The 25,904-nt window shown below is 35.9% G+C and overlaps 2 protein-coding genes across 6 annotated transcripts in view; one reads left to right on the top strand and one right to left on the bottom strand.

Annotated features, from left to right (window-relative positions):
* The first annotated feature begins 2,595 nt into the window (after positions 1–2,595).
* LOC123565599 (uncharacterized) lies at positions 2,596–7,052 on the top strand. The gene is made up of 3 exons (XM_045359459.2): positions 2,596–2,780; positions 3,598–3,764; positions 6,650–7,052. The coding sequence occupies exons 1-3, from the start codon at positions 2,723–2,725 to the stop codon at positions 6,884–6,886; spliced, it is 462 nt and encodes a 153-aa protein (XP_045215394.1). The 5' UTR covers positions 2,596–2,722; the 3' UTR covers positions 6,887–7,052.
* A 5,632-nt stretch (positions 7,053–12,684) lies between these two features.
* The window catches only part of LOC123566021 (uncharacterized), a 36,813-nt gene continuing 23,593 nt past the window's right edge, over positions 12,685–25,904 (bottom strand). For 3 of the 5 annotated variants that reach the window (XM_045359838.2, XM_045359840.2, XM_045359842.2), the window contains exons 2-10: positions 25,170–25,604; positions 22,817–22,852; positions 19,929–20,246; positions 18,807–19,646; positions 17,950–18,067; positions 17,235–17,286; positions 16,581–16,709; positions 13,787–13,935; positions 12,685–12,865 (exon numbers count right to left, since the gene is read on the bottom strand). In XM_045359838.2, the coding sequence (XP_045215773.2) occupies positions 12,754–12,865; positions 13,787–13,935; positions 16,581–16,709; positions 17,235–17,286; positions 17,950–18,067; positions 18,807–19,646; positions 19,929–20,246; positions 22,817–22,852; positions 25,170–25,521 (2,106 nt within the window). In that variant the 5' untranslated portion in view covers positions 25,522–25,604 and the 3' untranslated portion in view covers positions 12,685–12,753. Of the gene's footprint in view, positions 12,866–13,786; positions 13,936–16,580; positions 16,710–17,234; positions 17,287–17,949; positions 18,068–18,806; positions 19,647–19,928; positions 20,247–22,816; positions 22,853–25,169; positions 25,605–25,821; positions 25,841–25,904 lie in introns of those variants that run through there. The other 2 variants (XM_045359841.2, XM_045359843.2) reach the window with 2 other exon arrangements.

Here is a 25,904-nt window from a genome sequence, read left to right on the forward strand (position 1 = left end):
GTTGAAGTTACCTCCCATAATACTCATCCAGTCATATAACCTGTTGTTCTGCAGCTCCCAGTCTCTAGAACTCATTATCCCAGAGATTTAAGGGGTATACTGAATCAGTTCTGGAATCTGGTCAGCTTGTGGGACAGGAAGAATTGTAGATGCTCTTGTTGTAATTATTTTTGTTGTTTTTGTTTTTTCTTAAAGCTTTTTTTGTATTTTTTATCTATATTTTTAGTGTTATATTAATGCTTTTTGTACTTTTTTTTTCTAATGTTTTAGTGTTAAATTTCTATAGAAGGGCAAACATTCATTCTATACACAGCATAAAGCGTTACGACACCATGCGTCAGTATAGAAGCGGCAAGCGACAGCTTGCAAGAGATATCAGTACACCAATGTATTCAATAACTAGGCTGAAATCAGAACACCAAGAGCATAAGTTTTAACTTTAATAAAATTGTTTTGTCGTTATGGCGTGTTGGTACTTTTAAAGGGTGCTATAATACGACGGAACGACAATTTACAAATACGGTTTTTGTGGTACTGGCGCGCTAGTTTGTCGTTCTGGTGTGTTAAATTGGCGCTCTTCAAATGTACTGACACGCCTGAACGAAATGGCAGAAATCACGAAATGGCAGAAATCAGCCACCGTACATTAGTCCAGTCCACTATCATCTCAAAAGGTCCGACAAAGGGGTTTTATCCGGGCTTGCTCGCTGTAGGAGACAATCTGAAGTTGCCTCAAACTGAATCTGGAGACCAGCGTCAATTAGGCAGTTACACAAGACAATTTTAAAAATTGACCAATGAAACACTCGCAATATAAGTCTGGTTTCTAAAATTTGTTGTATTACCTGGGAAAATAGTTTCTGCCAGGAGTTACATAAAAATAAAACAGAGAAGCGTCTCAGCAGTTGCCTTGTCACGGGGGTAAGATGTCAGTCATTTGCTGAAACCAAGTGGTTAAAAGTTATATGTATCGTAACGTACGATTTTATTTATGCCTACAACTCAACAATTTTAATGTGAGTCTGCATGCGCCCAGTCCTTAAAATTGATTTGATCAGGGAAATACAAGTTGCAATAGCTGTATCGCATAAAATGACAAATTTTTCAGATATAAAGCCAACATTGATTAAAGTATATTGCATTCTGAATCAATAAAGTTTTCTGTTACATCGTTTTCCCATCATTATAAACCGGAAAACAGTGAAATTGTGGCAATAAGCCGTTACTCCGTAACTCGGCTGATCAAGTGGCCTAGGCTGGAAAATCAATCGGGGTTTCTAACAGCGCGAATAATGGAAGTCATTGATTCTTATTTACCTGTAAATGGAAAGCACTTGTAAAAACAACAAAAAAGTTGTTATGGACTCGCAACGACAGTCACTGTTTTGAACCTGTGACGCAGGGAAGTCATTAAAAATTGCTACAGAAGATATTTTGTCATATTTTAAAATATGTGCATCCATGTAAGAAAACAGGTAATCTGGACATAATTACCGGAAACTATATATATGGTGACCTATTTTATTTTACTCTTAACATAAAGACTTTGGAAAAATAACAGAGTTTCAAGATATTGTTCTCGGAAATACTTAAGTTTAATTCAAGCGTTCTCAGTGGCAGTGTTTTCCACGCGTAACATTTCTGCTCGAATTCCTTAAAAGCTTTGCGGACACGTATTATTTTCCTTGGGATTTTCTCTCTCATATTGGTGAGATTTTCTCTCTCATATCTCAAATTTGTATCGAGAAATATGCCTAAGTTCTGTAGCGGAAATATTGCGCGACTTTAGGAGCGCAATATTGTTCTGCATATTTCTTGATGCAAATCTTATAATTAAGCCCGAGTTAAATTGAAACGGCGACGACATACATGAAACTGACTTCACAAATTACGTCACACACTCGATACGATATGAAATTTGAACGTCAATATGGAAAAATATTGGCGTTTCAGGTTACATTGAAACTTAACGGAGTTATTAAATGAGTATGTAATAAAATCAATAATTATAGGTTATTAGCTTTGTATCGGGAAATATATGCACGAGTTCTTCAGAGGAAATATTGCGCGACTTTAGGCGCGCAACTTAGTATTCTTCCGCTGAAGAACGAGTGCATATTTCCGGATACAAAGATAATAACCTTTTTATTACATACGCATCTACACGTATATTATGTAAATATCATAAATATGTCCAATAGCCTGAATAGGATTGACAATACTGAACTAAATAGAAAAAAATAGAGCAACAACACACACTGAATTACGTCTCGCACCCGATATGAAATTCAGGCGTCAGTGTATGGAAAAATATTGACGTTTCCGGTACCAGTGTAACTTAACGGGGAATCGAAACGAGTATGTAATAACCGACAAAATATAATCATTCCCTGATCTTCTAAAAGTTTGAAGGTAAGTTTAACTATCGTCCGAACTACACTGTCAACATTACTAAGTTTCGAACTGTTAGTTCATTTCTACCACTTCGGTCTACATTACTGTGACAGTTTGTGATGTAAATTTTCTTTCTTTCATCAAGACTATAGTTTAATCATTTTATCAGATGAGCATATTGTTTTATCACCCCCGGACTTTTTTTCTATTTACTTTTCTTGCAGTGAATTCACGGATGATTCCATTGTGATGTCAGAGTACTGTATTCACAACAGTGTTATCGGTTTGAAAAGGAAAAAATGAAAATATTGGTAATTGAAATGGAAGAATGAAAACTAGAAAATCTGTTCACATTTTATTTTTATGGCTATCTCAAATTTTCAAAGGTAAGTGAATGTGGTCTGTGTTGTTTTATATCAATAACGTTTTTCCTCAGCGTATATATTATAATATAAAGAGAAAACGTTGGACTTGATCAAAAAGTTTGACAATGTTCATCTTAACTTAGGTTTGAATACGAGTCGCAAAAGGGCATACAAGAAGATCTCTTTAAATTGGACGTCGTAGTGTTGTGTTATTGACACAGGTTTAAATATGAGTAAATGATTATTAGTTTTTTTCAACATCAATAGAGAATAGACCTAAATATATTGCTTGTGCTTTATTAAAATCTTTTTTTTTTTTTTTTTTTTAAATATGTGAGAAAGTAAATGTTTCACATCAGGGCTACACATGACATGTGTATTACATATTGCTGTCATAAAAAGCGATGATGTTGATGATGTTGTTACTAAAAGCAATAATTATATCGTAACTGAACTTGAGATCTGGAGCAAATATAAGACTTGATTCCGGACAGGCATCCATTTTGGAATATGCTTCTTGATATGCATGAATACGTGTTTGATGTAAGGTGCTAGCTTGAACATTTTCCTTTATGTATAATTTTACAAAAAAAGAGTTGTATTATTTACCAAAACGTATTACAGAAAACTTCAGTATTATTTTGAAGAATTGCTTTCGGACGAGCCTTTGTAAACCATATCGGGCAAGCATTTTATTGTAACACATATCGGCTACGTATATTATTGTAACACATACCAGGCACATATATATGTTATCAGACAGACCAGGCACATATGTTATTAGGCAGATAGCGGTCATGTAGAATCAGTAGTATTCTGGCGCTACTTTACGTTTCAGATCTCAGTCCAGCAGATGCTGCTACAACCCCATTGAGTACCACGAATTTATCGTGCTATGATTGTACCGAGTCGTTTAAATACGTGTGGGAGCCTTATACAGCATGCCAGTACTATCCACAGAGTACCCCGCTCCGCCCCTGCCTTGGTGTAGAGATGTACTGCATGGTAAGTTTTACTAAAACAAACACTGTAGATCTATGTACTGGTAAATCTAACTTCATAGATAACACGGGAAATAATTTCTAAGTCTTTTAAATAACTAAAATTAGTTTTCAAAAACTTAATTTTAATGATGATTGAAATTTAGAGATACTTTTATACCTGTGTTTAAAACGAATGACAATCATTGCCTTAAGTTACTTACACGCATAGATATCTAATAGCACTCCCCCACTTCCACCGACATAAATGAAAACATATTTAGGCATATATATGATATAGTTGTCTTCGTATGACTGTTTATTTAAATCACAACATCAGAAGTTCATGTCAGCTTGTTTACTTTAAAAATAACAGCTTACATTTCAATAATAAAGAAAAAGATCACTCAGTATTTTTAGCTCACCTGTCACGAAGTGACAAGGTGCTCACCTGTCACGAAGTGACAAGGTGAGCTATTGTGACAGCTTGATGTCCGTCGTCCGTCGTCAGTCAACAATTTCTAAAAAAATCTTCTTGAAAACCACTGGGCAGAATTACACCAAACTTCACAGGAATGATCCTTGGGTAGCCCCCTTTCAAAATTGTTCAAAGAATTGAATTCCATGTAGAACTCTGGTTGCCATGGCAACTGAAAGGAAAAACTTTAAAAATATTCTTGTCCAAAACCACAGGGCCTAGGGCTTTGATATCTGGTGTGTAGCATCATCTAGTGGTCCTCTGCCAAAATTGTTCAAATTATCCCCCTAGGGTCAAATATGGACCCGCCCCGGGAGTCACATGGTTTATATAGACTTATACAGGGAAAACTTTGAAAATCTTCTTGTACTAAACCCCATGGCCTAGAGCTTTGATATTTGGTACGTAGCATCATCTAGTGGTCCTCTACCAAGATTGTTCAAATTATCCCCCTAGGATTAAATATGGCCTCGCCCCGGGGGTCCCAAGTTTTGCATAGACTTATATAGGAAAAAAAGTTTAAAAATCTTCTTGTCTGAAACCACAACACTTAGACCTTTGATATTTGGTTTGTAGCATTGTCTTATGGTCCTCAACCAAAATTGTTCAAATTGTACCCCTTGGGTGAAAAGAGGCCCTGCCCTGGGGTCACTTAGTTATTATATAGACTTATATAGGAAAAAGCTTTAAAAATCTTCTTGTCTGAAACCATACGACCTAGGCTTTTGATATTTGGTATGATGCATTGTCTAGTAGTCCTCTACCAAAATTGTTCAAATTGTGCCCCTGGGGTTAAAAGAGGCCCCGCCCTGGGGTCACTTAGTTATTATGTGAGTTATATAGGAAAAATACTTAAAAGATCAGCTGATCCTATTTCCAAGACTGTTTAATTATAATTACCTGATGACCCCAAGTAATATGATATCACTTGACTGTGACCTTGACCTACTGACCTACTTTCTTGTTTTTAAGATACAGCCTTGAAATTTTGAAGACATACACAGTTTTGCACACAAATCGTAAAACTGAATTTCATTGACCATGAATGTGGCCTACTGACTTTCTTAATATTTTATCATCATTTTGACATTTGAAACATGTAGCTCATATTACTCAGGTGAGCGATCCAGGGTCATCATGACCCTCTTGTTTATGATTGTACTTCATCTTTGCTTGTAACAAAATGTCACATTATGAACATCACAATAGCATTATTACAGATGTAATTATGTTGGACTTTAGATCTTTTGTTTTTGGTATGTATTATAGCTTTTCTCGGGATCTTTTCCAAATGTTGCAAGAATGCAGTTTGAAACAAATGCTTTATTATGCCTCCATATAAATATCGCTGCTGCTGTTCACACGTCCGTACGTACGTCCCGAAATCTTGTGTGTCCAACTCCTCCTATACTATAACCATATGATTTGCTTAAAACTTTCACAGATGAACAAGCTTGATGTCCAGATGACCATAAAGGAAAGAAATTTTTCTGTGACTATTTTTACCGCCGTTATGGCCCTTTGATAGTTTTGCTGTTATAGAATATAGAGAAAATTCTTGTGTGTCCAACTCCTCAAACACTATCGAAAGGACATGCTTGAACGTTTTACAAATGAAGAACCTTGATGTGAATATGATCATAAATAATGGATTTTTTTCTGTGGCTATTTTTTTCTAGACCTATGGCCCTTTCTTAATGTCACGAAATAGGCCTTTATGGTGAAGAAACTCCTATACACTTTTTGAAGGAATGGACTGAAAGTTGCTCAGGTGCACAACCTTATCTGAGTATGTCCCCAAATGATTGGCTGTGACTATTTTGACCAGTGTTATGGCCCTTTGTTGATTTCACTATTTCGGGTAAAGTAAAGACATTTTGTGTGTTCAACTCCACATACTCTTTGAAGGAATGGGTTCAAGGTTGCATAGGTGAAGAACCTTGATATGAAATTGCTCAGTGTGTGGGTCATCCGTCTCCTATGGACACAACTCTAGTGTAATTACAAATAACCACCAACATGTGAGCAGAAACGGCTATTACAACGATGTGAATCAAACATTCGTTTTCTTATAAAACTGGACATGTACAAAGCATACAAAACGCCGTTACTTGGCTTGGACCAACTCGGCTGGAAGTTGCTCTTCGTCTATAAGTAATGATAAGGAACGGACATGAAATTCAGCTGATCCCACCATTGGACCTTGACCATGAAATGTATGTTTTAATCACTGGCGCATCAGTGAGCTAAAATCCAATTACATGTGCCATTGAAACCGGCTTAGTTGTCCTCTGATAGTTTTATCTATACTTTTTTGCTTTAGAAGAGAACAGAAATCATGAAAAAGCTATATCTGCTCTATCTTTACTCTGTCTTGCAGCACTCTAAAATCAGCAGATTTTCTGGAAATAAAATTTTACTTTCGGTTGCAGGTTGAACGTGTCACCTACAAGTCTGTCACTGTGAGCATCAAACGGAGTTGTACCCAGGAGTGTTGGCATGGATGTTACGCCTCGGGATTCGGACTCACAAAACTTAAATGCACATCATGTTGCCTAGAACCGGGTTGTAATGTTGGAGATGTCGCTTGCAGGACTGTAGCTGGAATATATTTGACATTTGCCATTTTTCTGATTTTGATTGATTTTCATTTCCATTTTATAGTGTGAAACAGAGAATACCAGTCCATGTAAAATAAAGAAACACGTATTATTTATTCATATCTACAGCCCGATGGACAGAAAGCTGCATAGTCGACGTTTAAGGTTTAAATTACCTCACCAAATCATGTTACATTTTCGACAATTATAATAACTAACAAAATTATCAAAATAACTGGATTTTCTTATCATGTCTTCCCCACCCCTCCCCACACACATTGGGGGAGACATATTGTTTTTGCCCTGTCCGTTCGTCCATCACACTTAATTTTTTATCAATAACTGGAGAACCATTTCATCTGGAACCTTCAAACTTCATGGGGTGATAGGGCTTATGAAATAGATGACCCCATTTGGTTATGAGCTCACTCCATCAAAGGTCAAGGTCACAGGGGCCTGAACATGGAAAACGGTTTCCGATCAATATCTTGAGAACCACTTGACCCAGAATGTTGAAACTTCAAACGTTGATTGGACATGTAGAGCAGATGATTCTTATTTATTTTGGGGTCACTTCATCAAAAGTCAAAGTCTCAGGTGTCAGAATCCGTCACACTTCATTTCCGATCAATAACAGGAGACCTGGAACCTTCAGACTTTATAAAATGTTAGGGCATAAGAAGTAGATGACCCCTGTTGATTTTGGGGTCACTCCATTAAAGGTCAAGATCACAGGAACATTGTCGACTAGCAGGCGTTCAGATGTTGTTATGACAAAGCGGCACACAACTGGAACGTAGCTACCTTTATCTTTTTATTTCTTTTCTTAAAGTTATTTATCTATATGTTGCATAGATACATATGTACCGCAACTGTTTTCTCGAAAACACGTACGTCTACATTCACGGTTAGTACATCTTCCTTGCCTGTATTAACAATGACATGCATTTGCTGCCAGTTACCTAGAGAAAATTATTTGCGCATGTTCGATTTCAATGTTTCTATAGAAAACATTCTAGGGTTTATTTACAGAACACAGGGCTAGACAAACAGATTTTATTGATGTTACACAACTTTTAATCACATCAATTGCCTGGTCCTAATTATAAATAAACCCAAATACTAAAAATATCGTTTAAAGAATAAATGTACGATACTTAGCGAAATCTAATCGAAATATATTTCTATTATAGATGAATGCCGTGAATATCAGCGATCGTTAAAACATACATCAAGAATTTCTCATAGAAGAAAAGCCATTATTGTAAAGCCATTCGTTTGTGAAGAATGCTTGCTAATATTGTGGCAATTTTCCATTAGGATGCAGAATAGTTCGAACATTTGATATTATCACTAGATATCGTTGTTAGATGTAACTTCACACGGACACAAATATAGGTCATTTGGCGGCTTCCTAGCTTTTGAAGAGGACCTTACGTGCCCCTCCGAGCAATATTTCAGGCTGAGATAGGCATCTGGGTAGAACCGATCTAGGACCTTCCGTAAGCCAGCATGATGGCTTCCTCACATAAAAAATCGACACCCTAAACGAGGTGTAGAGCCCAAAGCGGTGAGGGGCAAGCAAGGGGACCCATCGCTCATTCACGGTCCGGCAGAACTATCCTGACTACGCAATTATCACGGTCAATTCCTCAGCGATATGCAAACGGTCAATTAATGCGGAGTTTGAAACAGAAGCTGATTAGCTATGTACACATTGTATATTTTATTTAAACTTAAAACCAAGTAATGAATGAAAAGTTAGCCAAACAAGGTGACAATGGTGCGTTTGACCAAAGATCACTATCTGTTGTTAAAACATTCGTGTCAAAAATATTACAAGTACACATTACTGAGAGTCCTATCAGCTGCATAATGAAGGACTCAGAAACACACCGTGTGTTCTGTAATATCATTAGTTTTCATGGATGACTAACCCTTATCATGCTGGACACGACTGAATCTGCCTTTGCGAACAGAGTAGATCATGATCGGCTTGCACATCCGTGCAGTCTGATCATGACCTGAACTGTTCGCCATTCAGCCAGTATCTTTTTGTTAAACACCCCTTTTCACAGTTAATGGTACTGTCCAAATTGAAAAATGGTCAAGTTCATTATTATAATAGAAACTTAGCAGAGTAAGTGTTAATACTCGTGGCCGAGTCAGTCCACAAAACTACATCCCAACCAACGAGTGAAGTAAAATTCCAATTCGTTTTATTTCCATGAATGCATATCGACATGAAATAGCTTTTTCGATCCAAACCATTAAATATTATATGATATGATATCGTATACAAGCTATTCTAAAAACACATTCTTTACAGTACTTAAATCAGATACCGGAACCAGATTCAAGCTGTAAACTTCTTGAACATGTTATACATAGTAATGTCATCTTTCACCTAGACCGACGTACATGGCGGCATACTCAGTGATGTACAGAACGGCTTTCGTAAACAGAGATCCTGCGAGTCACAACTGATCCTTACAGTTCAAGACCTAGCTGACAGTCTCAACATTGGCGAGCAAGTTGATACCATATTACTTGATTTTAGTAAGGCATTTGATCAAGTGTCTCACCAATGCCTACTAACGAAACTACGATGTTATGGTGTGTGAGGTCACCTTCTTGATTGGATATCAGACTTTTTGACAGGCAGAATCCAGTCAGTGGTGCTAGAAGGCCAATACTCTTTCCGTACCCCTGTAACATCCGGCGTTCCACAAGGCACACGCTGTTGTTTTTGGTGTATATTAATGACCTGCCTGACTGTGTTTCATCTACCTCGTCTCTGCGGATGACTGTTTGCTTAACAGAACCACCAAAACAACGACAGACGCAACGAAACTAAGATTTAAATAAACTTCAAGAATGGGAAAATAAATGGCTGATGTAATTCAATCCAGACAAGTGTGAGGTCATCAGAATCACTAAGAAACGCTCTCCGATCATCCCATGATATGGTATTATTATTATTATTATTATTATTATTATTATACCAGATTTATATAGCGCCCTTTTCATGATCAATTTCACGTTCAAAGGCGCTTTACATAGTTCAAATGCAGCCACACAAGGCGCATAATTCATCCTCTACTAGTACAGACACAGAGCGATCTGACCAGAGGGACAGAGCGAGACAAAGCCCCCACGACAGAGAGATCAGAAATCAGATACAGGCTTGTCCGGCTAACTTAGCCTAGCTCGTTGCGAATAGACGTGCCCAGTGTATAGTACTGATACACGCAAGGATTGCCTGGGTTCCTGACCAGTACACCTCTAGTTGGGTGGGAAAGACTGAAAAGCGTTTCTGAAAATTCCCGAGTAGCTGCCGGGGATCGAACCCCCGACCTCAGGATTGGAAGGCCAGTGTGCAAACCACTGAGATATCCGTCCACGGATCTACTTTATCAACCGTTTAAACAGCAAAATACTTAGGTGTTAACATTTCTTCAGATCTATCATGGAACAAACATATAAATATTACTTGTCGCAAAGCTAATAACACCTTGGCCTTTCTCAGAAGAAATACATACAGCTGTCCAACAATTTTGAGTCTTTAGTTCGACCAATTACAGAATATGCTGCCACTATCTGGGATCCATACACATAGTCTAACATCAGCAAAATAGAACAAGTTCAACGAAGAGCCGCAAGATACGTTACTGGTGAATACAGCAGAACTAGTAGCGTGACATCCATGTTGAATCAATGATCATGGAAATCTTTACAACAACGCTGTCAAAAAGCAGAAGTCATATGTTGTACCGCATAGTCCACCATCTTATTGCAGTGCCAGCTGAAATTTACTTGGCCTGACCAAACGCACGTCAACTAAGGATCCACAACATGAGATACCTCATACCACACTCCAGGATCCTGATACATAAGGCATCGTTCTTCCAAAGTACCATTCGACTATGGAATTCACTTCCTGCTCAAACTGTTGCAGCCGCGACCATCGAAGGCTTGAAGTCCGGCCTGCAGACGATAGTCGTGAAAATATACAAGGCATTTTTACTTTTAAATTGTACATTGGGCATCTTAATTCCACCGTGTTGTCCTCAACAACCCATGTATAGTCACACACTTCGAGAATACTCATTTTGAGGTATGGAGTCAATTGGAAGAAGAAGAAGAAAACAGTCATCTCCCTTCAACTTCGCACATGGTACAGTCATTTGATGCAACAAAATAATGAAGAACAAGGAAACGTTTTTATTATATTCTTTTGAGCTTACCCTTTTATTTGAGTATATTACAACAGAAGTCATAGCAAACAATACAATGGTGATATACATGCATATTTATATTTTCATAAATAAGTTCAACTTAAATTCAATTAGACTATTCTAGTAAACTGGTAAGATTTGAGTATTTTAATATAACAAAATTTTGTTAACATGAAACAGTATACAGGTCTTACCTATGTTAGTCCTGAGGTAGAAACTAAGTCAAAAGTAACACTTTCTCAAAACTCGTGCAGCAGACGGGATGTTTCTTCAATTAAACTAGGGCAATTATGCACCTGCCTTTTTCTGCTCGCAATCAGACAAAAAATGTAATACTTTTATCTTATTAATAGCTGGAGTGAAATTTTTCAACAATCATCAGAGAGAAATATTTCAGCAACGGGTAAAAAATGAATGCACTCTAAAGATGTTAAAATACAGTCAAAAAGATACCAAGTCTATTAAGAGACCACTTTCTCAATTCTTGTTGTTGTTAAAGAACAACTTGTGATGAAGTAAAGTACCATTTGTATGAATAGATATCTTTTTGCTCTTCTCTTAATACAAGTTGTACAGTACTGTACTGGCATGTAATGTAAGTTCTTCAAACACTGTTGGCTTAACAAGAACTGAACCTTTTAACATATGCCACCAGATGTAAGAAAAAGTGTCAATACAAAATTGTCTATAAATCAAAAAACCATGAACAAATGTTTATTTACACTGGTATTTTCTATAAAAGTTGCAAAGTTAAAGCCAGGTGTAACTGGTAATCAGATGTTCCACACTTTAGAGATAATCCAAGTATTCATTTAAATTAACACTGCCTAAAATGACATAGACTTTACTTTTTGTTTACAAGTTCTTTCTCCATTACAAAAAAAGAGTGCCAAATTGCCACAATATGCACAGGTATGAGCAAATTACTTTTGACTTTTAAAATACTCTACTTACTGTACAGACTAGTTGTACATTTTCTAAATTTCAACTAATTCACAGGTCATAACTATAAGGGTCACAAACTGAACTTGCCAACATATGCCTTTGTACGGATAATGCATGTTTTTTTATGAAACAACATAGGCAGAATTCTGAGGGATTTGTTGGTGCCCAAATCCAGTAGGATGAGGGTACCAGTGTATCCCAAGGGATGCTGAAGATGTAATAACAAGAAATGAACATGCACTAACGCTATTCTAGCATAAAACATGTAAAAACTATAAGTAAATGAATGTCCTGTCCCTCGAAGTCATTAAACTTTAATGAAATACACAGGAATGTCTGCATGGTTTTATCATGTCAACGTCATTTGCTTTTGAAAGGCGTTTTAGAGCAGATGAGTGTGAGAACCTCTCTGTTTACACACGTTAACTCTCGTGTTAAAGCACCTCCAAAAAGTGAAAAGAGCAGCAGTTTAATATGTCTGAACATGGATTGTGACCCAGTTACATCCCCTTTCATAGGAGTATAAAAAAGGAGGCATATTACTTTAAACAAAACTGAATAAACATTGGCTGGAAATAAAGTAGTTTATGCCATAGTAATTAACTGTATGTTTAAATTTATGACAACAAGATATTAAGGTTTTGTCCCAACAGAAATATGTCTGATATGTTTTTTTTATTGTACATGGCTCTAACAAAACACCCTCCTATTATGTCTTCATATCACAGATATAGTGTTCCTAAATCATGCAGTTTATTTCTGGTCTTCCATGTGTGAACAAAGGGGAGTAACCCCAGCAGCTCCAGACTGACCATCACCTTGTGCATTTACCATCGTTTTGAGGCGATCTAGGTGTACAAGAGCCCTGAAAAAAAGAAAAGGAAAATTTCTTAAGTGTATAAATTACACCTGAAATTATGCTTTCCGAAACTTGAAATACTGTATCCTTTAAAAGACATACCAGTATACTGTTCATATTCTGACATAAACAGGAATTTTTACCCAGACCAAAATATCTTTTACCAAGACTATAACATCTTTTACACAGACCAAAACATAAAATTTCTCAAATGAACACTTCTTTATTTTGCTTTTGCAGTTTCATTTCATTGTAAACATCTTTGCACATTTTGTATAAGATTATTTCAAGCAGTCAACATGGTCAATGTCACATATTATCAAAAATAAATGTTGACATTACCAATAACTGAAAGTATCCAAAAAGCAGTTTGCAATGTAAAGTGCAAGGTATATCCAAGTGGTTCCAGCAAAGTCTTTGACTTTTAAGATCAGGTAAACAAGAACAGTTTTTGTTGAAACAAGACAACAACAAATCAAACAAAATTGATTCAAACAAAACAAAATAAATGATAGGGATGTTGACAGCTGTCACAAAATGACAAAACAAGCAAAACATGACGTAGTGTAATAAAGGTAAAACTTCTCCCGCTTAAATTGTACTTATTGCCTGAATTTACAAGCAGCTACAGATAACATTAACTGTATGTTCTTTATATATGTTAAGTTTCAATTATTGAAAAATTCCCAATTTTGTCAATTCAAGCGGTGTTGGTGGCATTCCTAAAATGAAGAAAAGGTCTGGTACACTCTTTACTTTGGAATTTTAGATTTAAATACTGCAGATGATAATGACTGGTAGAGATGATAAGTGTAGCTTATAATACTCCTAACAGAATTTATAAGTAAGTACAAGTATATTATGAAGTCAACATCCATTAACCATGTTAACAGGCAAATAGTTAAAATAAACTTCAGAAATGCTCACTTTTCTAGAGACTGTCCCCCAGGCTCTCCCTGGAAATCATATCCTTTAAGTGAAGGTATATCTCCTGGAACTTTGCCTGTCTTGTTGTCCACTCTGTCTGCTGGTACCTGGATACCTAAACTAGCAGCTTCAGCTCGCAACTTGTGTACCTGTAAAATATTAGACAGTGAATCAAGAGCTGTTTGCAATACACGTGACATTGACCTTTCTATCTACTGACAATAGGTAAAGAAGATTTGAATGACAACAAAAACAATACAGATCATGCTAGAAAAGGCCATAGATATAGGTACAGTGCTGATAAGAACCAATCCATCCAGTAGACTGAGCAACTTACATACAAACCAATATTAACTATCTTCCTTGGAGACACAATAAAACTAATACATAAAGGTGATGAGATATTCACCCTTGTCCATAAACCCACCTGATAATAGCTTACAAATAAAAATACAAAACTTTTGTATGTTGGTATTTAATGCCAAAAAGTAACTCAGACTTCTTAAACCTGCTCTAAGAGGTCACCTCAAGATGCTAAAGATGTGTGTAGAATTTCAAAACATTTGGTCAGGAAGTTTCTGAGAAACATGCTTACATTCAACTTTTTAACAACATTTCCATGTTAAAATTGCCAAAATAAAAGCTATATATATATAGCTTTTCCAGAGAAGACATCTCAGGGTAACAATGACATGTTTGAAGTTTGAAAGCATTTGGTCTAGTAGTTTCTGAGAAACCTGCTTACATGTGAAACCTTAACCAAACCTTCTAAAATGAAAAGGGGCATCATTTCAAATGATAAAATAAAACTAGATTTATATAACTTTCCCTGTGAGGTAACCTGATGATGATAAAGATACACAAAGTCTGAAAGCATTGAGCTAGCAGCTTCTGAGAAGAAACCTGCTTAGTAATACAAAAAAGTCATGCAAAACTTTACATGAAATTCTAAGTAAAAGGGGGCATGATCTTGACAAAATAGAAGTAAGGGCTTAGGTAGCAGGGCCTCCGCTGTCGGTCGCCAATGTCGCCATTTGCGATAATTTTAAGAATTTGGCGCTAAATTTTGCAAACTGGCGAAAATAAGTGGCGCATAGGTTTTTTTCTCGTCATTTGTTTTTTTTCAGTAGTGATATAAGCGGCCCAATAATTGGTTCCCGATACACGTGTTTACCTAGGCGCTGGTAGTGAATAAAATCGATAACCAGTCTAGGCGGTGTAATTTGACAATTCGACTGTTGAAGTTGGTTGACACTTTGAGAATATAATTGCGTAATAATGTGTGAACTGATGGTTAATCAGTAATCAAAACATCTGCCAGCTTGTATGTTTGAACTCTGCCGAGAATTCACCAAAATTAAGGCCGATCACGGTGTACTTTATGTATTGTGATTTTTACAAAAAAGATCGACATGTTTGTGGCATGCAGTTGTATGACTGACGAATTTTTAATAAGTATGAAAGATACATTTAATTTGTTACTTTTTGCAAATATATTAGATAATTTTGTAATTCCTCAGTTTTCATAAAAGATTTTAATGATGAATCCGAAAACAAAAACACAACAGCCTCAATTTGTATCCTGGACCTGGTAAATTAATTTCTTTGAAATGTTCAGAAACTGGAAGATATCACTTGCTACCATGGCTTCTTAAAAATCATCAGATGAGTGTTCAACTCGACCTTCTAAAATAGAAAAAATTCCGAATTTTCCTTTCCGAAAATAAATGAGTCCTGGAATATTGGTAATTCATGGATAGATATGATTCTTAAACTAAGGAAATGACTTGTGTCATTTGTATCCAACTACAAATTGAATTTACTTCTACAATGAACTAATACATCTTCAAAAGAAATTATTTACTATATTTTATTTCTCTATGCACAATTTGACAGCCAACTAAGAGAAATAAAAGTGGCTCAGAACTTTGCCTCAAAAATGGCACTTAAGTGGCTCCAACTTTTTCAAATTGGCGAAAAGGTTGGCGACAAGTATGAAAAACCCAGAGGAGGCCCTGGGTAGCTCATCCTTTGTGATTATCTAATGTTATTACACCTCCCTTTTGTCTACAATATTAAAATCCCATTACCCGAGAAAGAGATATTTTGACTATCAAAAACATTTTCAACCTTTTTGATAAGTGACCAAGCAATAGTGACTGTCAGGTCAAGTGACCGTGCTGATATTTTGAATGTCATATAAGGGCAATTAACTGCTTCAATTTTTTAGCCAAATGATGGCCACCCTTGTACACATATAGTAGTGACGTCACTATTCCTTGTGTACACATGCGATTACTGCGCTAAAGATGAAACTGTTGATTTAAATGAATTAAAAACATTTTAAAACTTTTTATGTACTAAATTCTGTTTGGTATAATAAAATAAATATCATATGGCAGCGTGTACGACATTGATATTGCCAACCCTCGAAACTGAATGCTTTCGCCTTGGGTGACATTCTGCCCTCGGGTTGACAATATCAATGTCACACACGCTGATATATGATATTTATATAATATCTGAAGCATGACATTGCATGAAATCTTAAACTATTAAATTGGCCTAGTAGTTTTTGAGAAACCTGCTTACATGCAATGCAGACCCTGAAGCCAATGATTGGGTAATTGTAAAGCCCTACTATTTGAAAAATTTCAAATAGGTAAGCTTAAATGCATTAGAACTAGCATTTTTTTCTTCCAGCATTGAGGACAAAGCTACTTTCTGGCAGTGATCGTACACAATTCCAGAGTGAGCATACTGTCACAGTCACTGTCTGCCACTGAGCTCTTACCCTTTCTGATAGTTTGGATCTGGAACCTTCATCCTCACTGTCAGTATGTACTGCTTCCTGCTGTAACTTAAATATCATGTTCTTTAATGCTTCCAAACTACCAGGCTGAGACCCACCGGAGTAATTTTGCTGAAAAACAGTAAAAGTATTTCTGAAAGTGTAAAACAGCTGAATGTCAATTCTTATATTGTCTATATAAACAACAACTGATACATTATTTCTCAAGTAAATTACATGTACCATTAACTGTTAAAAGGGGTGCATACCAAAAAGATACTGACTGAATGGCAAACAGTACAGATCATGATCAGACTGCATGGATGTGCAGGCTGATCATGATCTGCACTGGTCTCAAAGGCAGAATCAATCGTGTCCAGCTTGATAAGGGCTAATATTATACTTCTGTATTAACATAAATTCATTTTCCACTTAAGAACAGAAACAGTTTCATGTAACATACATGGACACCATTATGTTTATACCAAAAATTTGAACTAAATTTCCTGTTTCAAAAATTTCAAGCATGTTCATTTACTTAATAAATAAATATTTTTTCATGTGATTATCATGATTATTTTTCAGTTCTCTAAAATCTAGACCAGATATGAAGTATGCAGGCACTAAAAATTTCAAACGTTATCTTGTGGATTTTACCTGGTCATTTATGGAACCTTTACTGTTCTTTGCTACAGTAACTGGAGCTTTGCTGTAACAAAACAGAAGAATAAATTACAGTACCACAATATCTCATTATTTTTAAATGAAATGCGATATTGGCTAACTGTCCATGGCAACAAAGATTTGAATAGGCTACAATCTTTTATATACCAGACTGGTGACTGAAATCATTTATTTGTTTGATAAAATAAAGATAAATTTGTACAAGTAAATTGTAAACTATTAATGTCAGTATATCTTATCAAGTTTCCAGCCAGAATAGCAAGCATACTGCCAACAATATCTGAAAAGACAAAAGCCTACAATTCCTCTTTAAAGCCATATGGGCTCTAACTTGCAAGCCCTTGTTTTATATTGCACCATCTTACACTTACCACTGGACCAAAAGTCGGATGAAAACAAGAGCTGTCACTAATGGTGACAAATGCCCCGCAGGGCCTTGACCTTTGACCTGGTGACCTTGACCTTTGACCTGGTGACCCCAAAGTAAGTAGAGGTCAAGTACTCAATAAGTACTATCAGCATGTGAAGTTTGAAGGTCCTGGGTGCAGTGGTTCGCAAGTAAAGTGCCTTCATGCAAAAAGTTAACATTGTGACGAACGAACGAACTAACGAATGGACGGACAGTTGAAAACTAATATGCCTCCCTTTGGGGGCATAAAAAACAACTCAAAATGGCAAAAACACTCACAATGGCACCATTTTCTCCCATGGTCTGTCTCCCTCTAATACAATATCAGTGTCAGGTGATGGGGCTCGGCGGGGTTTTCCCGGGCTTCCAGCTCCTGTTACAGTGCTGTCATTATCTCCTGAAATTTTACAATTAAAAAATTTCTCACTTTGATGAGGACAGACCAGTATATTAACCTTTAGCCTGCTGGCAGCAATCGATTCTGCCTTTGCGACCAGTGCAGACCAAGATTAGCCTAATCATGGTCTGCACTCTTTGCTATTTAGTCAGTAAATTTTCAGGAAACACTCCTTCGTATAATAAATGGTACTGCCCAAATTTAATGATGGACTAGTCCATTTTAGAAATTTAGCAGGCTAAGGGTTAATGTAGTAAGATTTAAGTTATGATGACTGTATCATTACTTTTTATTAAAGACATGCATCTTGATAATGCAGCTTTTTCTATATGTGTATTTCTTGCAAATGATGGACCCTGAAAAAATTTGATCTTTCAGTAAATCTGCAAGCATAGTTACAGAGTTGTTTTAGACACAGTCTGACTTTATTAACAGATGTCTGAACAAGTCTGTTTTGGCTAGGGATCTTTTCAGAACCTGCCAAAATAGCTTCTTTTTTTTTTATAATTCCGAGATGTGCTTCAATTTTTGCGTAAGTTATTTAAGGGACATGTGATATTTCGATCAGAGGTTTGATTTCTATATTTTTTACCTGTGTTATATTTAATTATCTATTTCAGTAATTCAAGCTATACATTTCTGTGCCTGTCAATACTCCCGCTAAAACATTCTACACACACGTAGTTCATGTTAAGTATTTATGTGGACTTCAAACAATGACGTTGCAGATAATACTTACCAGGCATTATTGGAGAAGCTCCAGTTATATCACTTTTCCCAGGCGGTGGTATTCCAGCTAATAATGCTGCCGTGTCTAAACTCGAGCATCGTGGAACATCATCTCTAGTGTATGGGTTACTTCCCTTGGATGGAGAGTCTATATTAATATCAGACTGCATACGTTGATGGTAGCGCTGCATGGCAGCATCAGTCTTAGATTTTAAATGGTGAAGTTTATCAGATAGAGTCGGTGATCCTGACCTTCCCTGATTTTGAGTATTCCCACTTTTCACTTTTGAGGTGTCCCCTACTAGGTCCTTATATGTAAGACCGGGTGGGGGGAGAGTATCATTGGCATCCGTATTACTGGAACTGTTTTGAGTATTAATCACAGGTAGAGGACGTAACAAATCATGGAATTCTAGCTTTTTACCGGGTTTAGCTGCAGATATAACACTGGTAATATCGGAATTGTCTATATCATTCACCCAGCTGGGCGGAGGTTTAGAAACAGTAAAATCACGTTTCTTCCAGTCCGATTCAGAAATATCTGACATATTCATTGTATCTACCCAGCTAGGAGCTTTTGGGATAGACGTATTGAAGTCTGTATAAAAATCTGGTATAGGTTTATCCCTTAGTCCAGACTCAAACATTTTTCTTTCTCTCTTCAAGATGGATGGCGACACAGATCTACTTCTTTCCCGAAGCGTCTTTGCCGGTGACCTAGACAGACGGGATGTATTGGGAGACTCTCCCAGAAGGAGTGAGACATCATCATCATATTTACCAACCTCTCCTTTTATAGGACTGACTGGTACATCTGCATCCTGGAATGTCACATGCTGAGGGGCTTTCTCTGCAAAATAACAAACATACAAGTGATAAGAGCTAAAATATTGTTGAACGAAAGAATTCTGAAAGTGAACTATTTTATGTAAAATTCTAGAATTAAGTTACCAAATAACAAAAATGAGCTCAAAACACTATTTCCTGTTAAACTGAAATATAGATCAAGGCAATCGTTTTCTCAAACCTTTTCATGCAAATTTCGGGAAAATCGTGTCATTTTCACGATTTATTTTAAACATTAAAGAAAGATATGAAATACATTTCATATTACACTGTAAATACAATTTACCATTAGGTTGAGCAGTGAAGCTGTGTTGTGGCTGGTCAGCTGTCAACCCCATCATATCATGGGCAATCTGGATACTGCTCAGTGTCTTTGATCTTCGATTCCTCGGACGCTTGTAACCGAACACGTGCTTGCTCTTCCATGCTGGCAGGGTGCTGGTTCCCGGATCACCTGCTCCCTGGTAGCCCTCAACTGGGTCCATAGATACCAATACATCTGTAGCCAGGCTACCAACATCACTGGGAACATTGGTATTACTGGGAAAATCATCTGTGTTGATCTGACGTATCAGCTCCTGTGATTTATTTAGTGCCTCCTCAACTGTTTTGAAGTAATAAGATTTATATTATTTATCTGACTCATAAGTTAAGATTTTATAATAAATGCATGAAGGAAAAACACTTTAAACAAATAAGCACAGGCCTTAAAATGAAGAGACAGTTCAGCAAACACTAAATTCAGTGAAGTATAAAATTAATACAATTAACAAGTGTGGCATAATTAACATTTATTTTAATTATGCATGTTCAAATCTGTTCATGTTTTCCTATCTTTGAATAAGTTGCAACATTATACTTAAAAAAAAAGAAGAGTCTCTATATTATAAAAAAATACATTTGACTATATCAGTACTTCAACTAACAAAACAGTGCCACTGTAAATATTGTTACTTCTGGATCTATCACTGAAAGAGATTTCAACATACATTGTATTAATAATACAGAAATCTTAAATTGCCACACGCTTCTCAAATGCCAACAGAATGAATCTAAAATGTCTTTATCTTTTAAAATTATTATTAAAGTACTGTACTGTATATGCTTTTTTTTTCAAAATGGTAAAATGTTTTATGAAGGGCAGTAACATTCTGTCAAAAGTGAATTACACAGCACTTGAAACTAAGTTATAAATATTCAAATCATAAAATCATGTGAAGTATGGACAAAGCCATAAAAACTGATTTACTGTGCTTGTATATTTATATTTTTCTATCTAAAAATGATTTTTACCTTGTTTTATTGAAAATTTGAGAAACAAGATGGATGTTTACTAACAACTAAATTAAATGTTTAGTATTTGCAAAGAAGACATGCCGTGACTGAAGGTCCATTTGCAAGAGAAACAACATGTTACTATATAAATTAAAAGTAAAGTTATTAATACATTTACTTTTACTTCAACCCTGATCCAATGAATATACCGGATGTATATATACATACATTCTGTATTAAGCAGCTACCAAAGAAAGTGACATAATCTGGCCACATAAGACAGCTGGATGCTTAAGATAAGTTGAAATTAAATCAAAAGTCAGTTTGGGAAGTTAGCTGTATGGCTGTTTAAGGCAAGTAGCTGCTTATCACAGGTGTCTATTATTGCAGGTTCTCCATTATTAATACATATGATAAATTATGATTTTCCTACAATTTAAGAGGTAAAACTGTGTTTGGAATACATACATATGCCAAAACATCTTTCACAGACAATACTGTAGAATTAAAGACTGTGAAACAGTTATATATGTAGCTAACCACTCTCACCCCATGATGAAGTTGAATGTAATAATAAGTTTATGGAACATTCTAATATGCTTTTCTCTGTTGAAACACTCTAAAATATGCCAGAATGACATCACGTTAACCTGCAGTGACATCAATGTTTTTGTTGCAACCAAGAAAGAGCGCTACTATATTTTATCTACTGTTTTAGATTAAGGGCATATTAGAATCGAAATAATTTATAGCAAAACCGTGTTTTAACACTACTTATACACTCGGGCGGTAATACATCATACAAATAATTTCACTCGGGCTGTGTCCTCGTGAAATTACGCCCGACGTATAACTGCCCATCATGCATAAATAGTGTTAAAGCACTCTTTTGCTACAAATTATTTCTTAATTAAAATCATTATTCAACATTATCTGAAGAATAGTATGATTGTCCTGTGAATTTGGGGATATAGATATAACAAATCTATCTAACACACTTTCTCAGCATGCTAAACATTGTTTGATATTTTACTGAAATGCCTTGAATCATTAAAGGCTATGTCTGTGACAAGAAGCACTATATACATGAATGTACATGCCCTTTCTCTTAACATTCACCCTGAAGGTATGGAACTAACTTTTGAACATTACATACCTTCTTATAATGCTTTATATCTGTGTAAACTTTCACTAAAATCTACTTACACTGTAAATGTTATAGTTTAGACATTTAATACCTTATATTCTGGTGTGGGGTTTCTAGATTGGTCTGGGGCATGCCCTCTTGCAAAATGTTTAGCAAGTATGCTGCAAATGGTGCAATTTGATGTATATTTGATACAATTTTAATTTTTTTATTTCTTCTGGAATTATGAATACTACAGACATAAAGTTTTGCAAGCTAAGTGACCTGAAAATCTTAACTCAAGTGACTTCTTGTCTTAACGTCTTAATTATAAACTATCAAAAATGAATACTTGCCAGATTTAAGGGGGTCACATACTGGCTTCACTTCCCTAGAATCCACCCTTTACATGAATGAGCATGAAAATTGTAAGCGTTGTTGCTAGTGACCTTGACCTCATGTATACAGCAAACTTTTTTCACTGTGCTGAACATTTCAGTCAAATATGATTGAATCGCATTCAATATTTCAAACAGTATTGCTGTGACATCAAACACTATATAATCATTGTGCAATGAAACTATATGACTTGCACATCTCCTTGGAGATAAAGCTGATTTAAAAGTCTTGACTGAGTCAGAGTGTTTTGGACTAACACGGTCAAACAGGCAGACAGAAGGTTTACTATATAACCAGGAGCATACAGAATTCTAATTTCTGGTAAAAGATGTATACATAACTGGAGATACATAACTGGAAGTGCAATGACTTACCCCGAGCTCTCTGTTTACGGTAATAATTTTTCTTGGCTACAAAGAAATCAAATAAAGAATCTCTACTGTCACACATACAAGCAGCAGAAAGAAATAATCTGCAGAATTCAACCACAAATGTTCATACTTGCAACAGTTACTGACATTTTAAAATCAGATCTACCCGGTAATAATGTGAAATCATTCATTTTCATGGGGGACTAATTCTTCTGGATTTAACAGTTGAGTCAGTTGCCAAAAAAGAAGTAAAGTTCCTATTCATTTTATGTTCAAAAACTGAAATCTTCAAATTCACATCCGCATGAAATAGTTCTTTAAAGCATAACCACAAAATTCATGCTCACAAAATTGAATGGATTATGGTTGCTAAGCTCCATTAAAGGAATCTATTCACAGATTTTATCAACAGTTACTATTTCTGACAATCTCCCTCATGGACATAGGTGGAAAACAAAGTACTTGGTCTATATATTCCTCATGTAAAATTGTCACAGAAACGACAGCTTGGCCTTTAAATGATAGGCATAACTTTTGTCTTATGTTTTACTGACCTGACCAGACACACCACAGATTACTTCAAAGGACAAAATGAGATTTCACATTTTTCAAGGTGTCATTTCTAAAATTTTGCTACTTTTCTTTGACAACTTCATTTAATAATACAGCACAAGCCCCCACTGTTAGAGCACTGTATCCCTACTACCGTCTTTTCTTGTTGAACCCTTTGCCTGGTAAATTTCTAAAATGGACTGGTCCATCATTCTATTTGGGCCATATCACTGAAAATTTACTGACTGAATAGCGAACAGTGCAGACCATGATCAGTCTGCACGGATGTGCAGGCTGATCTTGGTCTGCACTGGTCACAAAAGCAGAATCACTTGCTGCAAGCAGGCTAAAGGTTAAACCTAGAATATTTGTGAAGGTGAATTCTGCAGATCATTAGCAAAATTAAAGCATTGAAAAGCACACTATATTATAATTAAAAGCTACATCAAAGAATAATTATAAACATGAAGCATTCATTGGCAGAATTTTCTTACATCAAAATATTTATTATCATCAGTTAATGGAACAAGACTGTCTCTATATATTATATTAAAGTTCAGCATTCTAGTTAAAATTTGATTAGAACTGTAAAATAATATGAATACAGTTCATGTGATATTATGAAAAAGTTCTACTACACTTTTGTCAACTTTTTGAAAGTCACAGAAAAGATTGTCCATTCTTCCTTATAATAACTTTACAATGAAAAAGAATGATGTCAACATTGCATGACACATTCCCCCTAAAAATACTAACTGACAGAATAATAAAGTCCACAACAGGGCCTTAATCCAGAAAAGACATAAAAGTCCTGAAAATATGCAAATGTCTAATGCATACATGCCAAATTTTAATTTAGTTCCATGGAAACTGTAGCTGGAGTCAAAAGTATATAATTGGCTGACATAGTTGTATTATTTCAAAGACTAACAAGGAGCTGCGTTCAATAAAAGCTTGATGCCCCCTGGGGCATCCTTTTTGATAGATTTTGTACTGAAGTCCAAAATGAGATCAAGAAAAGGTCAAACTAAGGTCAGGTGATGTTTGAAGATGAGGAATGGTTACAGTATACATCTGTACTAGCATCAATTCATTCTTGTAAGGGGTATTGATGCTAGACGAAACGGTCCCACTTGGTTAACCAAGAGATGGCCCATATAAAGCAGCCTAAGTCCAAAATGCGGTCAAGGTCAAGGTCAAACTGAGGTCAGGTGATGTCTGAAGATGAGGAATGGTCACAGGTTACATCTGCATTAGTACCAAGTCATTCTAGTAAGGGGTATTGATGCTAGACAAAATGGTCCAATTTGGTTAACCTCGTACGGACGGTCGGACTATGGACAAACGGACAAACACACAGGACGATCACTATATGCCTCCCGCATCAGTAGATGCCGGGGGCATAAAAAGGGCAATAACTCAAAATAAATAGTTTATAAACAGATACAAAAGTCCTGAGAATAAGTACATGTCCATTACATGTAGCTGTTGTATACCAAGTTTCATTTCAGATGGATTAAGACTGCAGGAGGAGTTGAGTACACAAGAAAGAATGACAAATTATAAGACAGTTCAAACACTAAATGCCTCTAGGATCTTTGACAACAGAGGCATAATTTCAAAAATTGTATATTATAAGAAGTTAAATCATCAAGTCCATTTGTAAAATAAATTTCTGCAGCAAAATTCTAGACCTGTTGTTCTAGCATTAAGATTCTACTATAAAAGGAATGTCTCACTAACTGCAAATCAAGCCTATGAATGACACACAGAAAAAAAATTCATTGTAAATAAATGATCTCACCTTCTGCTTTCAGTGACACAGATTTCTTCATATTGAGAAGTGACTCATTTATACTATCTTTCTGGTCAGCCAGTCTTAGCTCTGTATCTGTTGCCCGAATACCAGTCTCCAAGGATCTCTCTGCTGTCATGTGCAGGGCTGATTTCGGATTTAACAGATCATTTACAGTCCTTTTGTAAGTTGGCTGGTTGTTTAAGAAGCCTTGGGTCTCGTACTGACTCAGATAGGCCTCTAATGCATCCGTCGCTGACAAAAATTCTCGATCCCCAATCAGAATAGAGCCTGCATTGCATTGTATTCTATACTGTGAGGTAGGCACACCTAGGCTGCTCGGGAGGTGAGTGGACGCCATATTGCTTTAATATGTCTTCTTTAAACCTTAACAACGGTTAATATCTCAGTGAATACAGGTTCATAACTCTTCTACCAGACAACCTGAAACACAGTGAAACCAAAATTTACATTCCACAAATTTTCTCTTTCTTCAGTAAAATATTTTCCCAATTTTTTGTAATCATATCCATTTTTAATCAATATTGTTGAAAATAAACAAAGAACTGAAAAGTAATGACAAAATTACTACTGTTACAATCCACATAATTACAACAAATATGTAAAAATATTATTGAAAACAAAACTGTATTGTGGCAACCTAATTTTTAAACACTAGGTCAAAAATATTTGCAAATAGCACAAGTGCATATTATTTCCAGTGATTGAACCACCTTACAAAAG

Source organism: Mercenaria mercenaria, chromosome 8, assembly GCF_021730395.1.
Source record: "Mercenaria mercenaria strain notata chromosome 8, MADL_Memer_1, whole genome shotgun sequence".
Classification (NCBI taxonomy): domain Eukaryota; kingdom Metazoa; phylum Mollusca; class Bivalvia; order Venerida; family Veneridae; genus Mercenaria; species Mercenaria mercenaria.